Genomic DNA, 17,227 nt, shown 5'->3' on the forward strand with positions numbered 1-17,227 from the left:
TGTTTTAGTCTTCCTTAACAAACTGTCCATAAATTAGATATGGTGAAAGGTAACTAGTTACCCCTTGAGAGACAGTTCAGCACGCTTGACTACGGTGGCCCGCAGCACCAGAGGCTCCTGAGGGTTGACCACGACACTGGTGGAGTTGGCCCACACTGTGAACTCCAGCAGGCTCTGGGAGTCGTCCAACTCCCGAGGGTCGAACCTGAGCTGCAACTCCACCGCCTCCTGGTCCCTAGTCAGCGGGTTGCCGAGGCTACAGGCTACCAGCGTGGAGTTGAATGGGTTGCATGTCAACTGCTTGCCCTATTATAACATACACATAGTAATGTACATTTTGATATTTGATGCAAATAGTAACGTACATTATGATATTTGATGCAAATAGTAATGTACATTTTGATATTTGATGCAAATAGTAACATACACTTTGATATTTGATGCAAATAGTAACGTACATTTTGATATTTGATGCAAATAGTAACGTACATTTTGATATTTGATGCAAATAGTAACGTACACTTTGATATTTGATGCAAATAGTAACGTACACTTTGATATTTGATGCAAATAGTAATGTACATTTTGATATTTGATGCAAATAGTAACGTACATTTTGAGATTCAATGCAAATAGTAACATACATTTTAAAATTTTTTTAAATTGAGAATAAAACCCAAAGGATACTACTATTAGAAACAGCAGAAAAAAACATTGGAATAAGGAAGGACAAAAATGATAGTGAAATTTCGGTGGAATTGATGAAAAGTAAAAGAAATGAGAAGTCACTTTTAAAGTGTATAATTACTAACAAACACAGTCGTCTTACAAAAGTAAGAATGTGTTACCTTGCCTGTTTTGAACCACCAGCTGAAAATATCAGCTGTGATGTAGAATCTGTGTGCCTTGCAACCGAAATAAGAATGACCAAAATGTAACATTTGTAGCTTAATTTAAACTTAACTTACACATATCTTGAAAATCACAAAAATCAACATGCACTAGTATAGATTGACACTAAAGACAAGAATTTCCAGGTTTTGTCTATCATTAGGTCCAGTTGTCTACACTGAATAAAGAATTTTACTTTAGGTAATATTTTAAATATAAATAAAATGTGACATAAAACCAGAATTGCAATCTTTAAATGTGATATTGTGTTGTCTATAAACATATTTATGTTATTTACAAATTGTAAAACACAAATAAGAAAATATCACATTAAATTATAATTTTTTTAAGTAAAACAATTTGTAAAATAACTAAATTCAAAACACAGCTAAAAATTAGGAAGATGTAGCAGGAATGTATAATGTTCATTAGATATCAAAACTATAAAATGGTAAAAACAACGTATACGTTTGTTAAAATATATATTGTATATTTAGTACAAGTAATTACAGTACTAATTTATTCATGTCCAAACAGAATCAGCTGCTGTATATTATTACAAAGAAGGATTGATTAGTAAGAATGGGCATTTCCATTAATTCGTTTTTACTTCAATACTAGAATTACACTTTTAATTTTTTTCAAATAAATTAAGAACACCAACTTAATATATAATCAAGTAAAAATTAATGAAACCTGCTTGCCTCAGGGTTGCTATATAAGACTATAGCTACAGTCCAAGTAATATGAACTGTCTCAAAATTGACATCACATTTACATTAAACTGTGACTGTAACATGATTTGTTGTGATGTCAATGTTAAAACCCCCCCTCCCAATAACCTCAAATCGCTTGTCAACCTGGCCCTAAAGAGTTTTTAACCATACCACGAGTATATGTATTTGTTAAAGAATAGTATTGCCGCTCGAAGAACGTCATTTTCAAATTCAAGTGAATATAGTAGCGATGTTACTGAACGTCATTTAGCTATTATATTGCGCTAGTGGTAGTCTTTCAACTCTGCAGAGGAAAGCAACCAGCTGTTTCGTATCTATAACATCTGAAGCTGTTTCTCATGTAAATGTTTTCCGCAGCGACGAGATTTGTAACTCCGCCAGCTGCTAGCAGAGACAAAGACCCGCTTCATCTCACTAGTAGACGCTTTCCTCACCTTCTTACAACACAAAATCCCAGAAGGAATGATACGTCTGTTCCCATACCTCAAACAGAGAAAAGAAGAGGACGGATATAACTTTCCAGTTCTTCCTCTATGTGGCGTGGAACTGTGGGTGTTCTGATATGTGTATACTTTGAAGAATTTCGTATAAAAAACAAATTTTGGTCCTCTAATTTTTTGTTTGATCAAAAGTCAATATTTCATTTTTTTATTAATAAAAAGAAATGTTAGTCTAATTTTCATGTAAAAAAAAACAAAAATTTCTTACATTTTGGATGTGTACTCTTATAAACAAATCATGTAATAACGTTCCAGAATGTCAATACTCTCCTAAGGGTTAACTTCTCAAGATAAACATATAACCAGTAATGTCATCCTTCTTCAATGAATATTGATCTGCAATGTGCCGCTACCTAAGAACAATTTTTATATCACTCCATTGATATTGATTGACACTCCTTTCTATAAAATAAACTCTAGTTTCTGGGGTACCTAAAAAAGAGAACAAATTTCACTAGAAGCGTACAGGTCTAGATTTCTGTAATTAATATTATAAACTAAAATGCAAATTATTATTTCATTTACTTTAAACTTGTGAGCTTAATCATTTTTACCACCTCATCATAGATAATTTAATACGCTTTAAAACGGTGTATATGAAATGTAATAGTTCCGTTCTACAATAATTAAATAGTTAACACTATGAAAATATTAATGTTGTCCCATAGCCAGATTAGTATTAAATTATAGAGGATCCATGTGGTATAGCATTGCAAATTGCTCAGATTTACAATCAAGTTACAAAACACAAAATATTTTTAAAACTAATATTAGACTTTAAATAACATTAAAAATATAAAACAAAATTTTTTTATGTAATATAACATAACATAACTAAGCATTTTTACTACTTAAAATTCACTTTAAAAATATAATTGACTTAAAAATAACAGACTACCTATTCAGAGTACATTTAAAATCCACAATTATGGTTAAAAACACTCCCAGAATTCATTTGTGAAGTTTTCTATTTACAAACGATTGAAGCAATAAAACAATCTGAAAACTTTTGTAAAACACACTCTTTTAGGCTTAACTGTGTTAAATGACATTTTTAAAACTCTAATGGTTAAAAAAACTCGAGTTAAAAAAAATCATGAGTTTTTCACACAGAAGAAGGGTTCATCACCAGCACAACACTAACCTCATCATCCCACATTTTGGACATCTTTTCCTGAAAAGTCATCACATAACTGTGAAAACAAGTCATAGTACAACACAATTGATAATTTTACTCTCATAGCATTAAAATCCAACACAGTACATAAAATATGGATATGTCTAACGTAATTTTATAAAATCTTAAACTTACCGTTTTATGTACTTAATGAACAAGTAAGGTACAAACATTTTGTACTTGTTCTGTATTCCACAATTTGTAATGTGATCTTTATAACAACACACTGATTTTCCAGACCACTGAAACCAGTAAAATTGTAATAAATTAGTTCACATAATACCTCAAGATCAGGCAAATGTGACTTTCTACAGATTTTTGTCAACAATAAATAAAATTCACACCAATACGTATAATAATTTAACAGATAACTGAGTGAACAGTTTGAGCGTGAACTGACCTGGGCTTGGGAGCGGCCGATGTAGCTGAGACTGGCCGGGTGTGACACGAACAGCTGAGCCTCGTACGCTGACTCCTGCAGGTTGTGTGCCGTGATGTTCAGCACTACTTCCATGTGCTGACCCAGCATTAGCTCCCAGGATGACTTGTTCTCTCCTGAGAAAACACAATTTATATAATATATACAATACATTATATTCAACATATTAAGTGTTCCAAAATTCAGGTCACACTTTTTGGTCCTTTTGGTATATATTTGTTTTCCAGTTACCCAGAGACCATACACAGGAGAGTACTGTGTGTCCAACACGTGCAGTTGCCGGTTGTCTGTTTGGTTGCTACCGTAGGAAAACCTAAGGAATGTGACATTTGTGCAGTAATTCACTTATTGTTCGCAAACAACCACCATATACCTGCTTATATTTATCCGTCACCAAAACAAACTTCAAGAAACTTGTTAGAAACCCATGAAGGGCATTTGAACATTTTCATTTGTTCTAAGTTGAGGTGATTCTTGACCATCCTTTACAGAAGTACTACAAAACACTAACACGTTGTGAATGTACCGAAAAGTAACGGCAAACTTGTGTATTAGGTGTAGTCTTTTTACTAATATCTAAAAATACAACCAAAATTCAGTGAAGGATACTCTATAATATAATAAGGATTTTGGTCATAGTCGTAATATGCAGCAGACCACATTTTAGCACTAAGAAAGGGAGGTTATAATAATCCTAGGATAAATAAAATGTAAGGTGGCACATGAATATTTAAAATTTTACCACACAACTATGAAACAATCCTTGCAATCTGAATGGATAAATTCATGCTACCTTAAACTTAGTAAAGGACTAAAATATTATTGTTTCTGATTGGCAATATAGGACTCACCGGTGGTAGGCAACTGCAACGAAGCCACGACTGAAAGTTCGCTCTCACAGATATCATTATCGCCGCAGTCCTTGAGGAAGGTGACGTAAAACACCTTGTCCGCTTCTTGTTGGTTGAGTATAGGCAGGTTATCCACGGGAGGCAGAGGTTCACCCTCGGACGGGGGCACTGGTTCCTCTTGCTCTAGTGAATAGCTTCGCTTGAATGCTATCGGAGACTGAATGTCTCGTGTGTTCTCCTAATGACAGATACAATTCTTTGTTTGAAGTTTGTTTTGACAATGGAAGGATTTAGAAGGAAGAAATCATCGTTCAGTGATACAATACATTCAGTTACACTAAGTTTCGAGATCCGCAATCTGATCTCTTCCTTAGGTGAATGACTTATCTTGAATACATAACTACATACTAAGATAAAGTAAACAAAACATACCATTATATTCAAATGTTACTATAAATATTTAAATATAAATATGTGTTTTAAATTAAAATGGACAAATTCACATTTTTTAAATAAATTCAAAATTTGTTTTTGAAACTGAGAGTTTTCATTAATAAATCTCAATAAAAACCCTTAATTAGTTGAGGCATTTTATTTCAATCTCCAGAAATTTTCTTTCAATCTCTTTTCTATTGTAATATAAAAACATACTGATTTGGAAAAAATCAACAAATAAATGTGTTGTGTTATCAACAAGAAAATATGTAACAGTTAGATATGAAATATGTCATATATAGTTAGATGCGTTTGTTAAAACGTTAATATTGGGTATTCATATATCTTCTTCACCCCTATATGTTTCGTTTTTGGTCTTTCAATTACTATTTTGAAACTGGTTTAATGTGGAATATGATTAGATTAATATGGTTTCTTTGTATACTTGTTTGCAACCGTGGATCATCTGTTAATTGCAAAACCTGTAGTTAGACGCACATCACCATATAAATTATCTGTAAAGTGTGACTATTGAAGTAATGATACACTGTAACATATATTCTTAACTATATATTATGTAAAACTCGGTATACACCTGTAAGGTAAAAAGCTGCTCTTTTCAGTTAGTATCACAAAACTGTCCAGCCCGCAAAATACAAAATTTTGGACACAACTTAAAGATTTTAAATATAAACTCACGTCAAATTACACATTGTTTTAAAGGTCTTTATGAACAAAAAAATTAACAGTGAAACTTATAGGTTACTATTTCAAACCAATATATTTCATGGTGAAATCCAAGCACTCTAACCAATAACAATAATCATATAGTTTAAACAAACTGTCAGTTTAAACAGAACAAAAACATCAGAGGTTCCATGATTGATCCTTGTGGTATACCTGATTTTCTAATTACCTTGATGTAAACCGTGTGTTCCTGGCAGTTCTTGAGCTGACCAGTGCGGGGGTCAAGGGTCAGCACGACTCCCATCTCCACTGTGGACATTCTGGAATCCGTGTCAGGACCCAGGTACACTCGTGGCAGCTTGCGCTTCTTATCCGCTTCTAGCTTGTAGAGCAGGCCCAAACCGTCACCCACCGCTCGTCCCTCCACTGTCACACGTGACTCCAGTACCACACACGATCGGAATGAGAAACTGCAACAATAAGGTACAATAGTCACGAGACAACTAATAAAAAAATCAATTTTCTAAAAGTCAAATTTGAATTAAATCAAGTTATTTTTAGTGTGAAACACATTATGTTCATTGCTTAAACGTATTACTTTAACAAATTTTCTGAAAACATTGAAATAACAGAATAACATTTGATATTTTATTTTAAAGAACTGCCTCAGAGAATTTGCAAGGTGTTTCGAAGGATACTTTAATACTATAAACAATCTTTTTTATAGGATTGGAAATGCATCTATTGCATGTTATCTAGACAGACAGTCAAACTTCTGTACAATAAATTATTAAAATTGAAATTTACTTACTAGTCTATTAAAAAAGCAAATCAGCACCAAAACATTCAAAAAATTTAAAGGATTGTTGCTTACCGTTTGATTTAACTTAATTACAACATAAGACACTATTATTGGAAATATAACTTACAATAGGCCAGATATATAATAACAAATATTATTATCATCAAATAAATAACTCAAAATCTTAGTTATTGCAAAGTAATTTGTAGTCTCTTGCCTTGATTTGGGATAAAAATGTATAGAACTTGTACACTAAGCATACCAAAATATGTTGTGAATTTTACATTTATCAGAATCAGAAACATCTTTATTCAAAGTGTACACATGCTGTACATGAAAGGTGTCAAGTGTATACCACATTAGATATATTTAAATACATAAGTGGATGTTTGTAAAATCCACAAAAAGTTGATAAAAAATAAGCAATATTAGTGTTATAAATAATTTAGATAAGTATGAAAATAAATGGTAACAAAAATGTATAAAATCCTTATCCATTATGAATTTAAAAAATTCAGATAAGGGATATAATGTTAAGTTGGTTAGATAATTTCACAATTTAGTTTGAGAATGTTTAGTCTCTTTAATTAATTTCGTCTTCATGATACAATATAATTTATCATTTTCTCAGGTGACAATCTAGTGTAAGGGAAGCAACAAATTTACTGTACTAGTAGTTTTATATCTATTATTTAGTTTTTTAAACATTGCGGTCTTCATTTATATACGAGGGTCTTCCAGAAAGTAAAGAACGTTTTGTTATAAGTCAATAAAAACAAAAGATAAGAGCATGAAAATTTATTTATAACTTATAAACTTATACTTATAAACTTACTCTATTTTTCTACAAAATCGCCGGAACTGTCAAGGCACTTGTTGTAGCGTGGCACCAGTTTTTCTATACCGACGTTATACTGTTCTTCCGCCAAGGAATGAAGCCACGTTTTTACTCCTTCTTTGAGGTCTTCGTCACCCAAAAAGTTGTTTCCGCCTAAAAACACTTTCAACTTTGGAAACAAGTGATAGTCACTCGGAGCCAGATCTGGACTATACGGAGGGTGTCCGAAGATTTGCCATTTGAAAGAATTGAGTTCTGCTTTGGTTCGTGCACTGCAATGAGGCCGAGCATTGTCGTGGATCAGCACCACTTTCGACGACAGCATTCCGCGTCGTTTGTTCTGAATAGCGCGGCGAAGCCGATGCAAGGTCTCGATGTAGGCCTCTGAGTTGATTGTTTCGCCTCTCGGCATGAACTCCACATGGATTAGGCCTTTTCGGTCCCAAAAAACTGTTGCCATCAATTTCCTGGTGTTCAAATTTGGTTTTTCTTTCCTGTTTTTTGTTGGTGAATTCGAGTGATGCCATTCCATTGACTGGAGCTTTGTTTCCGGGGTTCGATAGGAAACCCAAGTTTCGTCACCCGTTACGATGCGGTCAAGAAACGCATCACCTTCTTCGTCATACTGAGTCAAAAATTTAAGAGCTGCTCCCATCCGTTTAGTCTTGTGGACATCAGTAAGAATCTTAGGCACCCAACGAGCACACATTTTCTGATAACCAAGACGTTCAGTCACTATTTCGTGCAAAAGCGACCTTGAAATTTGTGGAAAAAATTCCACTAGACCACTCAAAGTGAAACGACGGTTTTGTTGAATTTTTCCATCAACTTTCGCTGCCAACTCGTCAGTAACGAGTGACGGCCTTCCACTTCGTTCCTCGTCGTGCACATTAGTTCGACCTTCCTTAAATTGAATGCACCATTTTCTCACTGATGACTCGTTCATCGCATTGTCACCGTAAACTGCCTTAATTTGCCTATAAATTTCAATAGGTCGAACATTCTGTGCATTCAGAAACCGTATCACACTACGCAGTTCACACTTGGCGGGATTTTCAATTAACGCCGCCATTTTAAACTTTCACAGGAGACGCAAACGTGACCTCACGGTACCGCTACTCAGCTCACACTGAGGCAGAAGGTGTGGCTAACGAACAAGCTATCTACCGCGGTGGTGGGGGAACTGCGCCGCCCGTGATGCGCAATCGTCTTTACTTTCTGGAAGACCCTCGTAATACAATGTATACAAGTAATTTTATTATTATTAAATCAAATCACTTTATTCCACATATAATCAGAATATACAAGAAAATGACAAAGCTTTTATTCGTATGGACAATTCCCAGCAAGACTATAGGTCAGAGTGCTGGGAAGAGTTCTTTCTTAAATTTACATACCTTTACATAAAAGCTATATTAATGTATGAGAGAATAAAAATAAAATTTCTTTAAAAGTATAACCTAAAATACTAACAACATTGAGAAGAAAGGATTACAACTAAAACAAACAACTTGTCTAACAAACAAAAGCAGGCCTACGTATGAAAATCAATAGCTACATATTTATTTAAATTGACAGGTGCCAAGTTTTATGCAAAAATTAAATTAATAACTAATAGTCATAAAACAATTCATTAACAGAGCTTTGCACTGGTAATTTAGGTGTAAGGTGATAACAACAGCGCCTCTGCAGCCCGCCATACAACACGTAGTAACCATGCTGTCACCTTCCGCTTAAACACAATGACGCTGTCACTCTCTGCTTCTTTCATTTCATTAGGTAAATTTATATAAGTATTTGGGCCAGATAAAATGAGTTACTAATTCCTGAACTATGAACTAATCTAGGAATGCAATAACCGTAATTATCTTTGAGCCTTGTTACATAACGATGTTGAGTTTCAGTAAAAATCGTTCCTTTATTACTTCTTATGAATAATAACAATGTTTTAATAAAAAGCTGTCTTATATTGAGCACAGGATATTCCACAAAAAGTAATAAAAAAGAAAATTTATAGCTCTTTTTTAAAACAGTTTTTACTATTGCTTTCTGTGTGATCGCCAGGTGTTCCAAGATGGCATTGGAGGCACTATCAAACATACTTTAGAATTTTGACAAAGACAACTTATTCAACAAGAAATTAAATCCACTTATAGGCAAAAAACGAACGTTTTGAATTTTCCGTTTATAAATTTTATCATGGAAACGGACGTGGAAGTGACGTAACTGACCAGGTGAACTCCGAGTCCGGGTCCCTGGCACAGCCTTTCTTGTTGGGGTCGATGTTGGTGATGTCGTCTACAGGCTCTACGCTGGTCACCAGCCCGACGATGGGCCGAGCTCTCAGCAGCACTACGCTGTCACTCTCGTACGCTCCCACCAGCAGGTCCGGGTAGCCGTTCTTGTCCAGGTCCAGGCCTCCGGACAGGGAGTGGCCTAGGGTCCACACTCCGGGGAAACTGTCTGCACGGATTGTCTGCAACCAGAGGAGTTCACTCAAACATGCGGCATGGGAAAGCTCCAACAGGAATACTTCAGAATCAGAATCAGAATCAGAAACATCTTTATTCATATTAATACACATGGTGTACATAAGAATGGTGTCAATCCAATATAAATATTATTAACATTAACATCATTGTTAACAAATAGTAACAGGTCACAATTCATTATATAATACAATAGTTTCATACTAAAATTATTTAAAAATTACAAATGAAAATTTAAAAATTAAAGTTAAAGAAAAAAAAAATGTAATAAAACTGTTTTTATCCATGTTTTCTACCATGGATTTCAAAAAATTCAGAAAACGAATACAGGGGAAGGTTAGTTAAATATTTTTTTTTTTAGTTTAACATTGAACAAATTATTATTTTCCAGTAATTTTATGTAGTTTGACAACAAGTTGAAGAATTTAGCTCCCATGTATTTTGGTTTTTTACAAAAAAATTCCAAATTATGTCGGATGATTATTTCCATATTATTTCTATTTCTTGTATTATGAGTGGTTTTTTAACCACATATTTCAATATCATTTATTCGATTTTTCACTGACAGTATAGTGTTATATATGTATGCACTATAGACAGTCATGATTTCTAATTGAGGAAAGTGGTTTTTTACGGATTCATTCCATTGTAAAACCGAGCATAATACGAATTGCCTTTTTTTGTACAGTTTAGGGATTGAATTTAAATTTCTAATTGAAGTTGATCCATATAGGGCAATACCAAAAACAATATGTGAATGAATATGAGAAAAGTATACTGACTTCAAAGTATTGTTTGTACATAATTTTGATATTTTTCGAAGAGCATAAAGACCAGAACCCATTTTTGAAAGTACATTGTCTATGTGTTTATTCCATGACAATGAGCTATCCAATGTTAATCCCAGAAATTTTACCTCCTCGACTTTTGCTATAGAAATTTGATCCATTCGTATACTAGGATTAATTTTGTTTCTACACCGGTTAGTATTAAATTCAATATAGTTTGTTTTGGTTGGATTTAGAATTAAATTATTTTCTTGGAAAAATTTATTTAAATTGGATAGACTAAGAAACGCATCCATTTCAATGTTCATACTTAGATGGTGCGCTTATTCGCAGAGTGACATCATCAGCATACAAACACAATTTTTCCAATTCAGGAAGACCTTTTAGGTAGCAGAGAAATAGCAGAGGTCCCAATATGGAACCTTGAGGAACCCCAAAAATGGTTTGTTGATACTAAAATTATTTTTAGTGTTTTGGTGAGCTATTTCCACAAATTGTTGCCTATTTTGTAAGTATGATTTAAACCAATTGTATTCATTTTCTTTAAATACCTAGTAATGCTAATTTAGACAGTAATGTGGTGTGACAAACACTATCAAAAGCCTTATGTAAGTCCATGAACACTCCTATCACTTTTATCTCCTCTATCAATAGAATCAATCACGCCTTCTAGAAACTCGGTGGCAGCTGTGACAACAGATTTTCCTTTTTCTCAAGCCGTGTTGTATGTTATCAATTAATCATTTTCTTCTAGATAACTGATCAACTGATCAGCCATTGCCCGTTTCAAATATTTTGATATAACTGGTAGCAAAGCAAGTGGCCGATAATTTGCAGCATCCATCTGATCGCCTTTTTTGAAAAGAGGTTTAATTTTTTGTTACCGTATTTTAAGTTTTTCTGGAAAAATTCCAGATAATAAGGAAGAATCCACACTGAAGTGGTATGGATAGAACGAACAGATTCCAAACTTTAATTTCATATAGTATTATATTGTACTGGCTATACGTTTTGTTTACTGTATGTCGATTTTAAACGCCTTTGGCGAGTCGCGTTGATAGAATAACACTCGCGGCTTGTTGACAGTGGCCGTAGTCCGCCAACAGCGTTGTTTGTTTGGTTCTGTTGTTTCTAACAATTAAAATTGGATAGTGCTTTACGTTCTAGTGATATTAGGGAACTTGTAGCAGATGAAGAATTAAGTGATGTAAGTGTTAGTGATTTAGAAGCTGATAAATTTTCCCCGACGACGTTAGCCTAGAGGACTTCTCATCCGGAAGCGATGAGGTTTATGTGCCTAACCAAGACGATGTTGACACTTCTGATGATGAAAACCAGAGAATTGATGTGAGTGGTAATAATAATTCTAGGCCTAGCACACCTCAGCCTACATGGATGCGAGCTTATCCTCCTGAACCACCAATTTGACATTTCAACTGTTTTCACAGTTAGGAATCCAGGTGTTCGAAATTGCCCACCTCGAAAATAGCGCTCCTATACAATATTTCTTTTTGTTTTTCACTACCGCTGTGTGGCAAACAATAATTTATTGTCAGAGAAACTAATGAATATGCTAGAAAATTAATTGAAAAGAAAAGAAGATCTGGTGAAATGAAAACCTTTTCAAGGTTACAGGCATGGGTTGATGTAACAGTTTCGGAATTGAAAAAATATTTTGCTCTACTTATTAAATATGGGATTTAGTAAGTTAAGAACAATTTATCAGACTACTGTCTACTAGACCTAATCTTAGAACTCCATTCTTCCCTGAAAACAATGCCCCTGAAAAGATTTTCAGGGCAATAAGTTCAGCTCTCCATCTGACATCAGAAACTAGTGTACGTCGAGGCCAGCCAGGGTATGATCCCTGGGTTAAAATTAGGTTTATACTTGACCACTTTAATTTTTGTCTCTAAGCATCACTTTGTACCTACACAAAATATTAGCATTGATGAGAGCTTAGTGGGTATGAAAAATAGATGTACATTCATACAGTACATGCCCAACAAAAAGCACAAACAATTCGGTATAAAAAAATTTTGAAGTATGTGAAAGCCAAACAAGCTATGTCATCCACATAGAGCTCTACACTGGCAAGGATTACTTGTAGAACAGACCTGAACCATTTGTTCATAAAGTTGTACTAGAAATTCTAGAAAAAAGCCAATTGCTAAACAAAGGTTATCATATTTTTTACTGATAACTTTTTACACAAAACCCGATTTAGCTGAAACATTGTTGGAAAGAAAAACTTTCATGACAGGTACAGTAAATAAAAATTCTAAAAAACTATTTCAAAAAACCTTGTAGCCCACAAACTAAACAAAGGAGAGAGTATTTACTACAGAAAAAATAAATTACTGGCTATTGGATTCAAACAAAAAGTAAAAGGCAAAAAATGTCCTACTTGCTTTCGACTGCATGTCATGCGGAGGATGTGAATGTGAGAAGCAGAAAAGGGATCTGTACAAAAAAGCCACTAGTAATAAACCAATATAATCTGTATATGGGAGGTGTGGACACTAGTGACAAGTCTATATATCATCGTTTTCTTGCTCCAGGACAACATCAAAGTATTGGAAAAGACTGTTCACAAACATCCTCGACTTGTGCCTCCTGAATTCTTATGTAATTTTATTCAAAAAACACTGACAAACCTATGGCCAGAAAGGAATATCTGTCTGATATTGTAAATTCACTGGTTGAATGCCAACAAACAGTGCATCCCAATCCTGTACCACCTCCTGGACCAAGTTGGTGACCTTGCACATCAGATTGCGCACTTACCTGGACGCAAAGAAAGACTATGTGCTGTATGTTGGACCCACAAAAAAAAGAGGCAAAAGCCACTTTTGGTGTCCAGCCTGCAATTGTGGAGTTCACAGAGAGTGCTTTCCCTACTTGGAACATTATTGGAGACCTCTAAGGCCTGGAAGAAAGAGGAAGAAAGAAGATGGCTCAGATACAGACTAAAATGTCATAAAAAAACTGGTGTACATAATAGTTTTTATGTAATTAGTGTTAGTGTATTTTTTTTTTTTTAGTTAATTTAAACTGTGTGTTTTTCAAATTAAAATTAAATTTAGAACAAGACTGCTATCAAGAATAGTTGATTTTTAGCTATTTTTTAATTTCATAATTGAAGCCAAACATAAAAATTAAAATTTTCAAAAAAATATTTTGGTTTTTTCAACTCATCTACTTTTCAACTAAACAAAGGTAAGTAAATTATTTTTAACATTGTTACATTGTGTGTTTTGTGCAGTTTAATTTTGATATGTAATATGTCATATTTGTATAATTGTTTGACCTAAAAAATATGTATATATTGATACAATACAAAATAGGAGAAAAAGTCCCGCCACTTAGAGAAAAAGTAGTTGCCACTGGGAGGGTTAAAATCCACGAATAGATAACCTAGTTGGATGATCATCTTATATTTGTAAATAATATTTTGCTGGACACTTGAATTCAACTGAATTAAAATAGAATTCGAAATTCAAGAATCAATTTTTAAGATTCAGAATCAGATTTGAGACTTCAGGATTTACCCATCACAACCCTAGTGTTTTTCAAACACTAAGTATGACAAATCATGTTTTAGCTATTGAAAATGTGTGTACTGCCCTTCATCCAATAATTAAGAGAGGCGGTGGATCTGTGCAAAATTCAAGTCAAATACCATTGATAGATTTTCTCGAATACAAATTTTTGTTGAATGACTATTGGCATTAAAAAGTTATATATTTTGGAAGGACATTACATAATATATAAAATGAAAGTAGAAGATAGAGGATAACACTTAGATCAAATCTCTTTGAAATAGAGTAGTGTTATTGAATTACTTTTTGTGTTATTAGACGTCTACAAAGTTTAATTTGAAATTAAAGAATAGGATGTAGATTTTTGTTTAATAATTGGATAAGATTCGAGAGTTCTACAATTGTTCATTACTGATTCTCAACTTTCCTTTTCTATTATCTGATAATTTGCAATAGGAAAGGTTTTAAAATAACAGATACGCTAGTTAATGATTTTATTTAAATAAAACTTGGGTTAAAATATTACAATTCAAAATTTGACAATCAGAATCCATTTTTAAACTTTGGAATTAGATTTGAGATTTATAAGTACTACATTTATTTATCAAGTTGAAGAGATAACATTAAACTTAAACTGAGGATGAAATGTAATGAAGGATTTTAACCCTTTGTGCTAGGGAGGGTTCTTTAAGAAATGTCCTCTCAGTTCTGAGGGTCATTCTGATTTTTATATTACCTATCCCTAGCAACAACATAGAACAGTTTCTTTAATGTTCTAAAACTATTTTTCCAGCTATTTTAGAAATATGGAAAGAAGAAGAAATCGTTAGTGACCATCTGTGCTTGACATATCACCTCAGGGGACAAATAATTAAATATAACAGACCTCGCAAAGGAATGGTGGTATTGGTCATACGAATGCAAAGGAAATATGGAAATATGGAAATAATGTTGAAAAAAGGATAATATGAACAAACAAAAGGAGAAACAGTAACATCTACACAATGTCAGAAGGGTTCATTAATTCTGGTTTATACTTTCCAATTGAACCTACCACTGGGCAAAGCAAAAACCAATGTGTCACTTAAATCTGGGCAACCTTATGGATGTCCAGGAGCGGCACATCACTAAAGTGCAAATGTCGAAATTCTGGGGTGCAAGGGTAGATTGATAGGTCTAGTCTACTGCGGAGAATGACTGTTGGAGTTGTTGGTGAGGCTCCCTAAGTGTTAAGGGCTGTTGCCAGCCTAGACATAAGAGTGTGCCACCCCCTGTCTGCTTTGACTGGAGATGCTGAAATAGAGCTGGCTTCCCCTTCTTCCAAGGAGACGCGATTGAGATTAATACCCAAAATCCTCATTGATCCCAACAGGAGGTGGCTCCTACTACCAATATTATTCATCCAGAATAGCCTGACGCTCAGAAAGCAGCGCAAAGACCCTTTTAAGACTAAATGCAATTTCTTGTCCTAAGAGAACATATACACAAAACAACCCCACCCTTATTTCATCCACTCACTCCCTCATGTTATTAAACGTCTTGAAGACAGTACCTGAGAGGGTTCCACAATGAGTCCATCTTTGGAACCCAGGTAGATGTAAACAGTTCCATTCCCCTCGTAGGGGGCACCGATGGCAACATCTTCAAATCCATCCTTGTTCAGATCACCCAAGTTGGCAATGGCAAATCCAAACCTACATCAAACACACCTTATCAAACTGTTTATTTGGAAATACTAGATTATGGATTAACTAGGAGTACATAAACAAAACCGTTTTAGTTTGTCCTCGGTTTCATTGAAGACATTTTTTAGTTTGGCTTTTATGAGCCACAGTATATTTTAAGATATTTGAACAATAATGTACTTCGTTCACTGTTAGTTGATGAATTTACTGAGAACATATAGGAATTTTGTCATCTAATTTTATCACTTTGATGATCAAGCAGTGGTATATTGTGATCACAGAGTATATGTAAAACATATCACATAGTAATATATTACCATTGGCAAACCACGTAGTACTACAACAAAATAATCTACACCTGGTTATTAAGATACTATGCCATTACGTCATGTAATTATAATATTTTATAGTTATTCAAGTATCTTTACTGTACTTTTAATGTACTTATTAGTGTTTCCATAAATCACAAGATAAGAATCTTGGAGCGATGAGAGTCAATTAGACTGTGAGTTGAATGATCGCAACATTACTGTAAATATAATTTTAGTTTGTTACCGCAAACATCTTCTAAAAGCTGTAAAATGTGTGTATAAGTATACAATCAAGGTACCAAGGTACTGTGTTTAAGTACTTTAAAAAAATTGAAGTAATATTTTATAATTGTATGAATACACGGAATAAGTTTATAAATGTAACAATAATTTTTGTCAAAGTAACGTCATTTTCACTTTTTTAAGTTAATTAATAATGAATTGTATTAAATGAAAAATATCTATTTATGTTAAAACATGTATATATTGATTTTTAATCGCAAATTATCATAATTTAATAATAAAAAAATAACCATTCAAATGAGCAAAGTAATTGAGTCTTTTTTTACAGTTATCAAAGAAAATAGTTAAGTTACCACGTATTAAAGACCAACTCTAGTGGCAAATACAGGAACAATATCTGTTTAAATTACATAACGTGTACTCTATGAGCGTTGTTTTGACGACACAATGTCTTGATATTTCTTTCCTATTGATATTCGCATCATATTTCAGTGTCACCATTAACTTTAACGCCAGACTGAACAATGGTAAGGAGAAAGGAAAGAGAGATTGTGTGGGGAGTAAGTCAGGATCTCACCTCGACTCGGACTTTCCGGTGAGTTTGACAGGTTGACTGCAGTTGAGGCAGTGGTCCTTGTTCATGTAGATGTAGACAGCACCTCCGTCCTCACGTGTGAAGTAGAATGGAGCCCCCACTAGCAAGTCCGGTAGACTGGTAACAAAACGTTCTTGATAAAGTACGTTTTTACCACTTTGTTATATTTCTCACCACTTGGGCCATTCCACCTTGAGGCCTTCCCAGCGTCAACCAA

The 17,227-nt window shown here is 33.9% G+C and overlaps 1 protein-coding gene across 3 annotated transcripts in view; it reads right to left on the minus strand.

The window, feature by feature from the left end:
• The window catches only part of LOC124366379 (integrin alpha-PS1), a 75,428-nt gene that overhangs the window by 11,362 nt on the left and 46,839 nt on the right, over positions 1-17,227 (minus strand). For 2 of the 3 annotated variants that reach the window (XM_046822888.1, XM_046822889.1), the window contains 8 exons: positions 16,993-17,127; positions 15,729-15,870; positions 9,589-9,833; positions 5,947-6,187; positions 4,596-4,833; positions 3,706-3,860; positions 3,273-3,302; positions 62-306 (listed from right to left, as the gene is read on the minus strand). In XM_046822888.1, the coding sequence (XP_046678844.1) occupies positions 62-306; positions 3,273-3,302; positions 3,706-3,860; positions 4,596-4,833; positions 5,947-6,187; positions 9,589-9,833; positions 15,729-15,870; positions 16,993-17,127 (1,431 nt within the window). The remainder of the gene's footprint in view (positions 1-61; positions 307-3,272; positions 3,303-3,705; positions 3,861-4,595; positions 4,834-5,946; positions 6,188-9,588; positions 9,834-15,728; positions 15,871-16,992; positions 17,128-17,227) is intronic. The other variant, XM_046822890.1, reaches the window with a different exon arrangement.

Source organism: Homalodisca vitripennis, chromosome 7, assembly GCF_021130785.1.
Source record: "Homalodisca vitripennis isolate AUS2020 chromosome 7, UT_GWSS_2.1, whole genome shotgun sequence".
Taxonomy (NCBI): Eukaryota; Metazoa; Arthropoda; class Insecta; order Hemiptera; family Cicadellidae; genus Homalodisca; species Homalodisca vitripennis.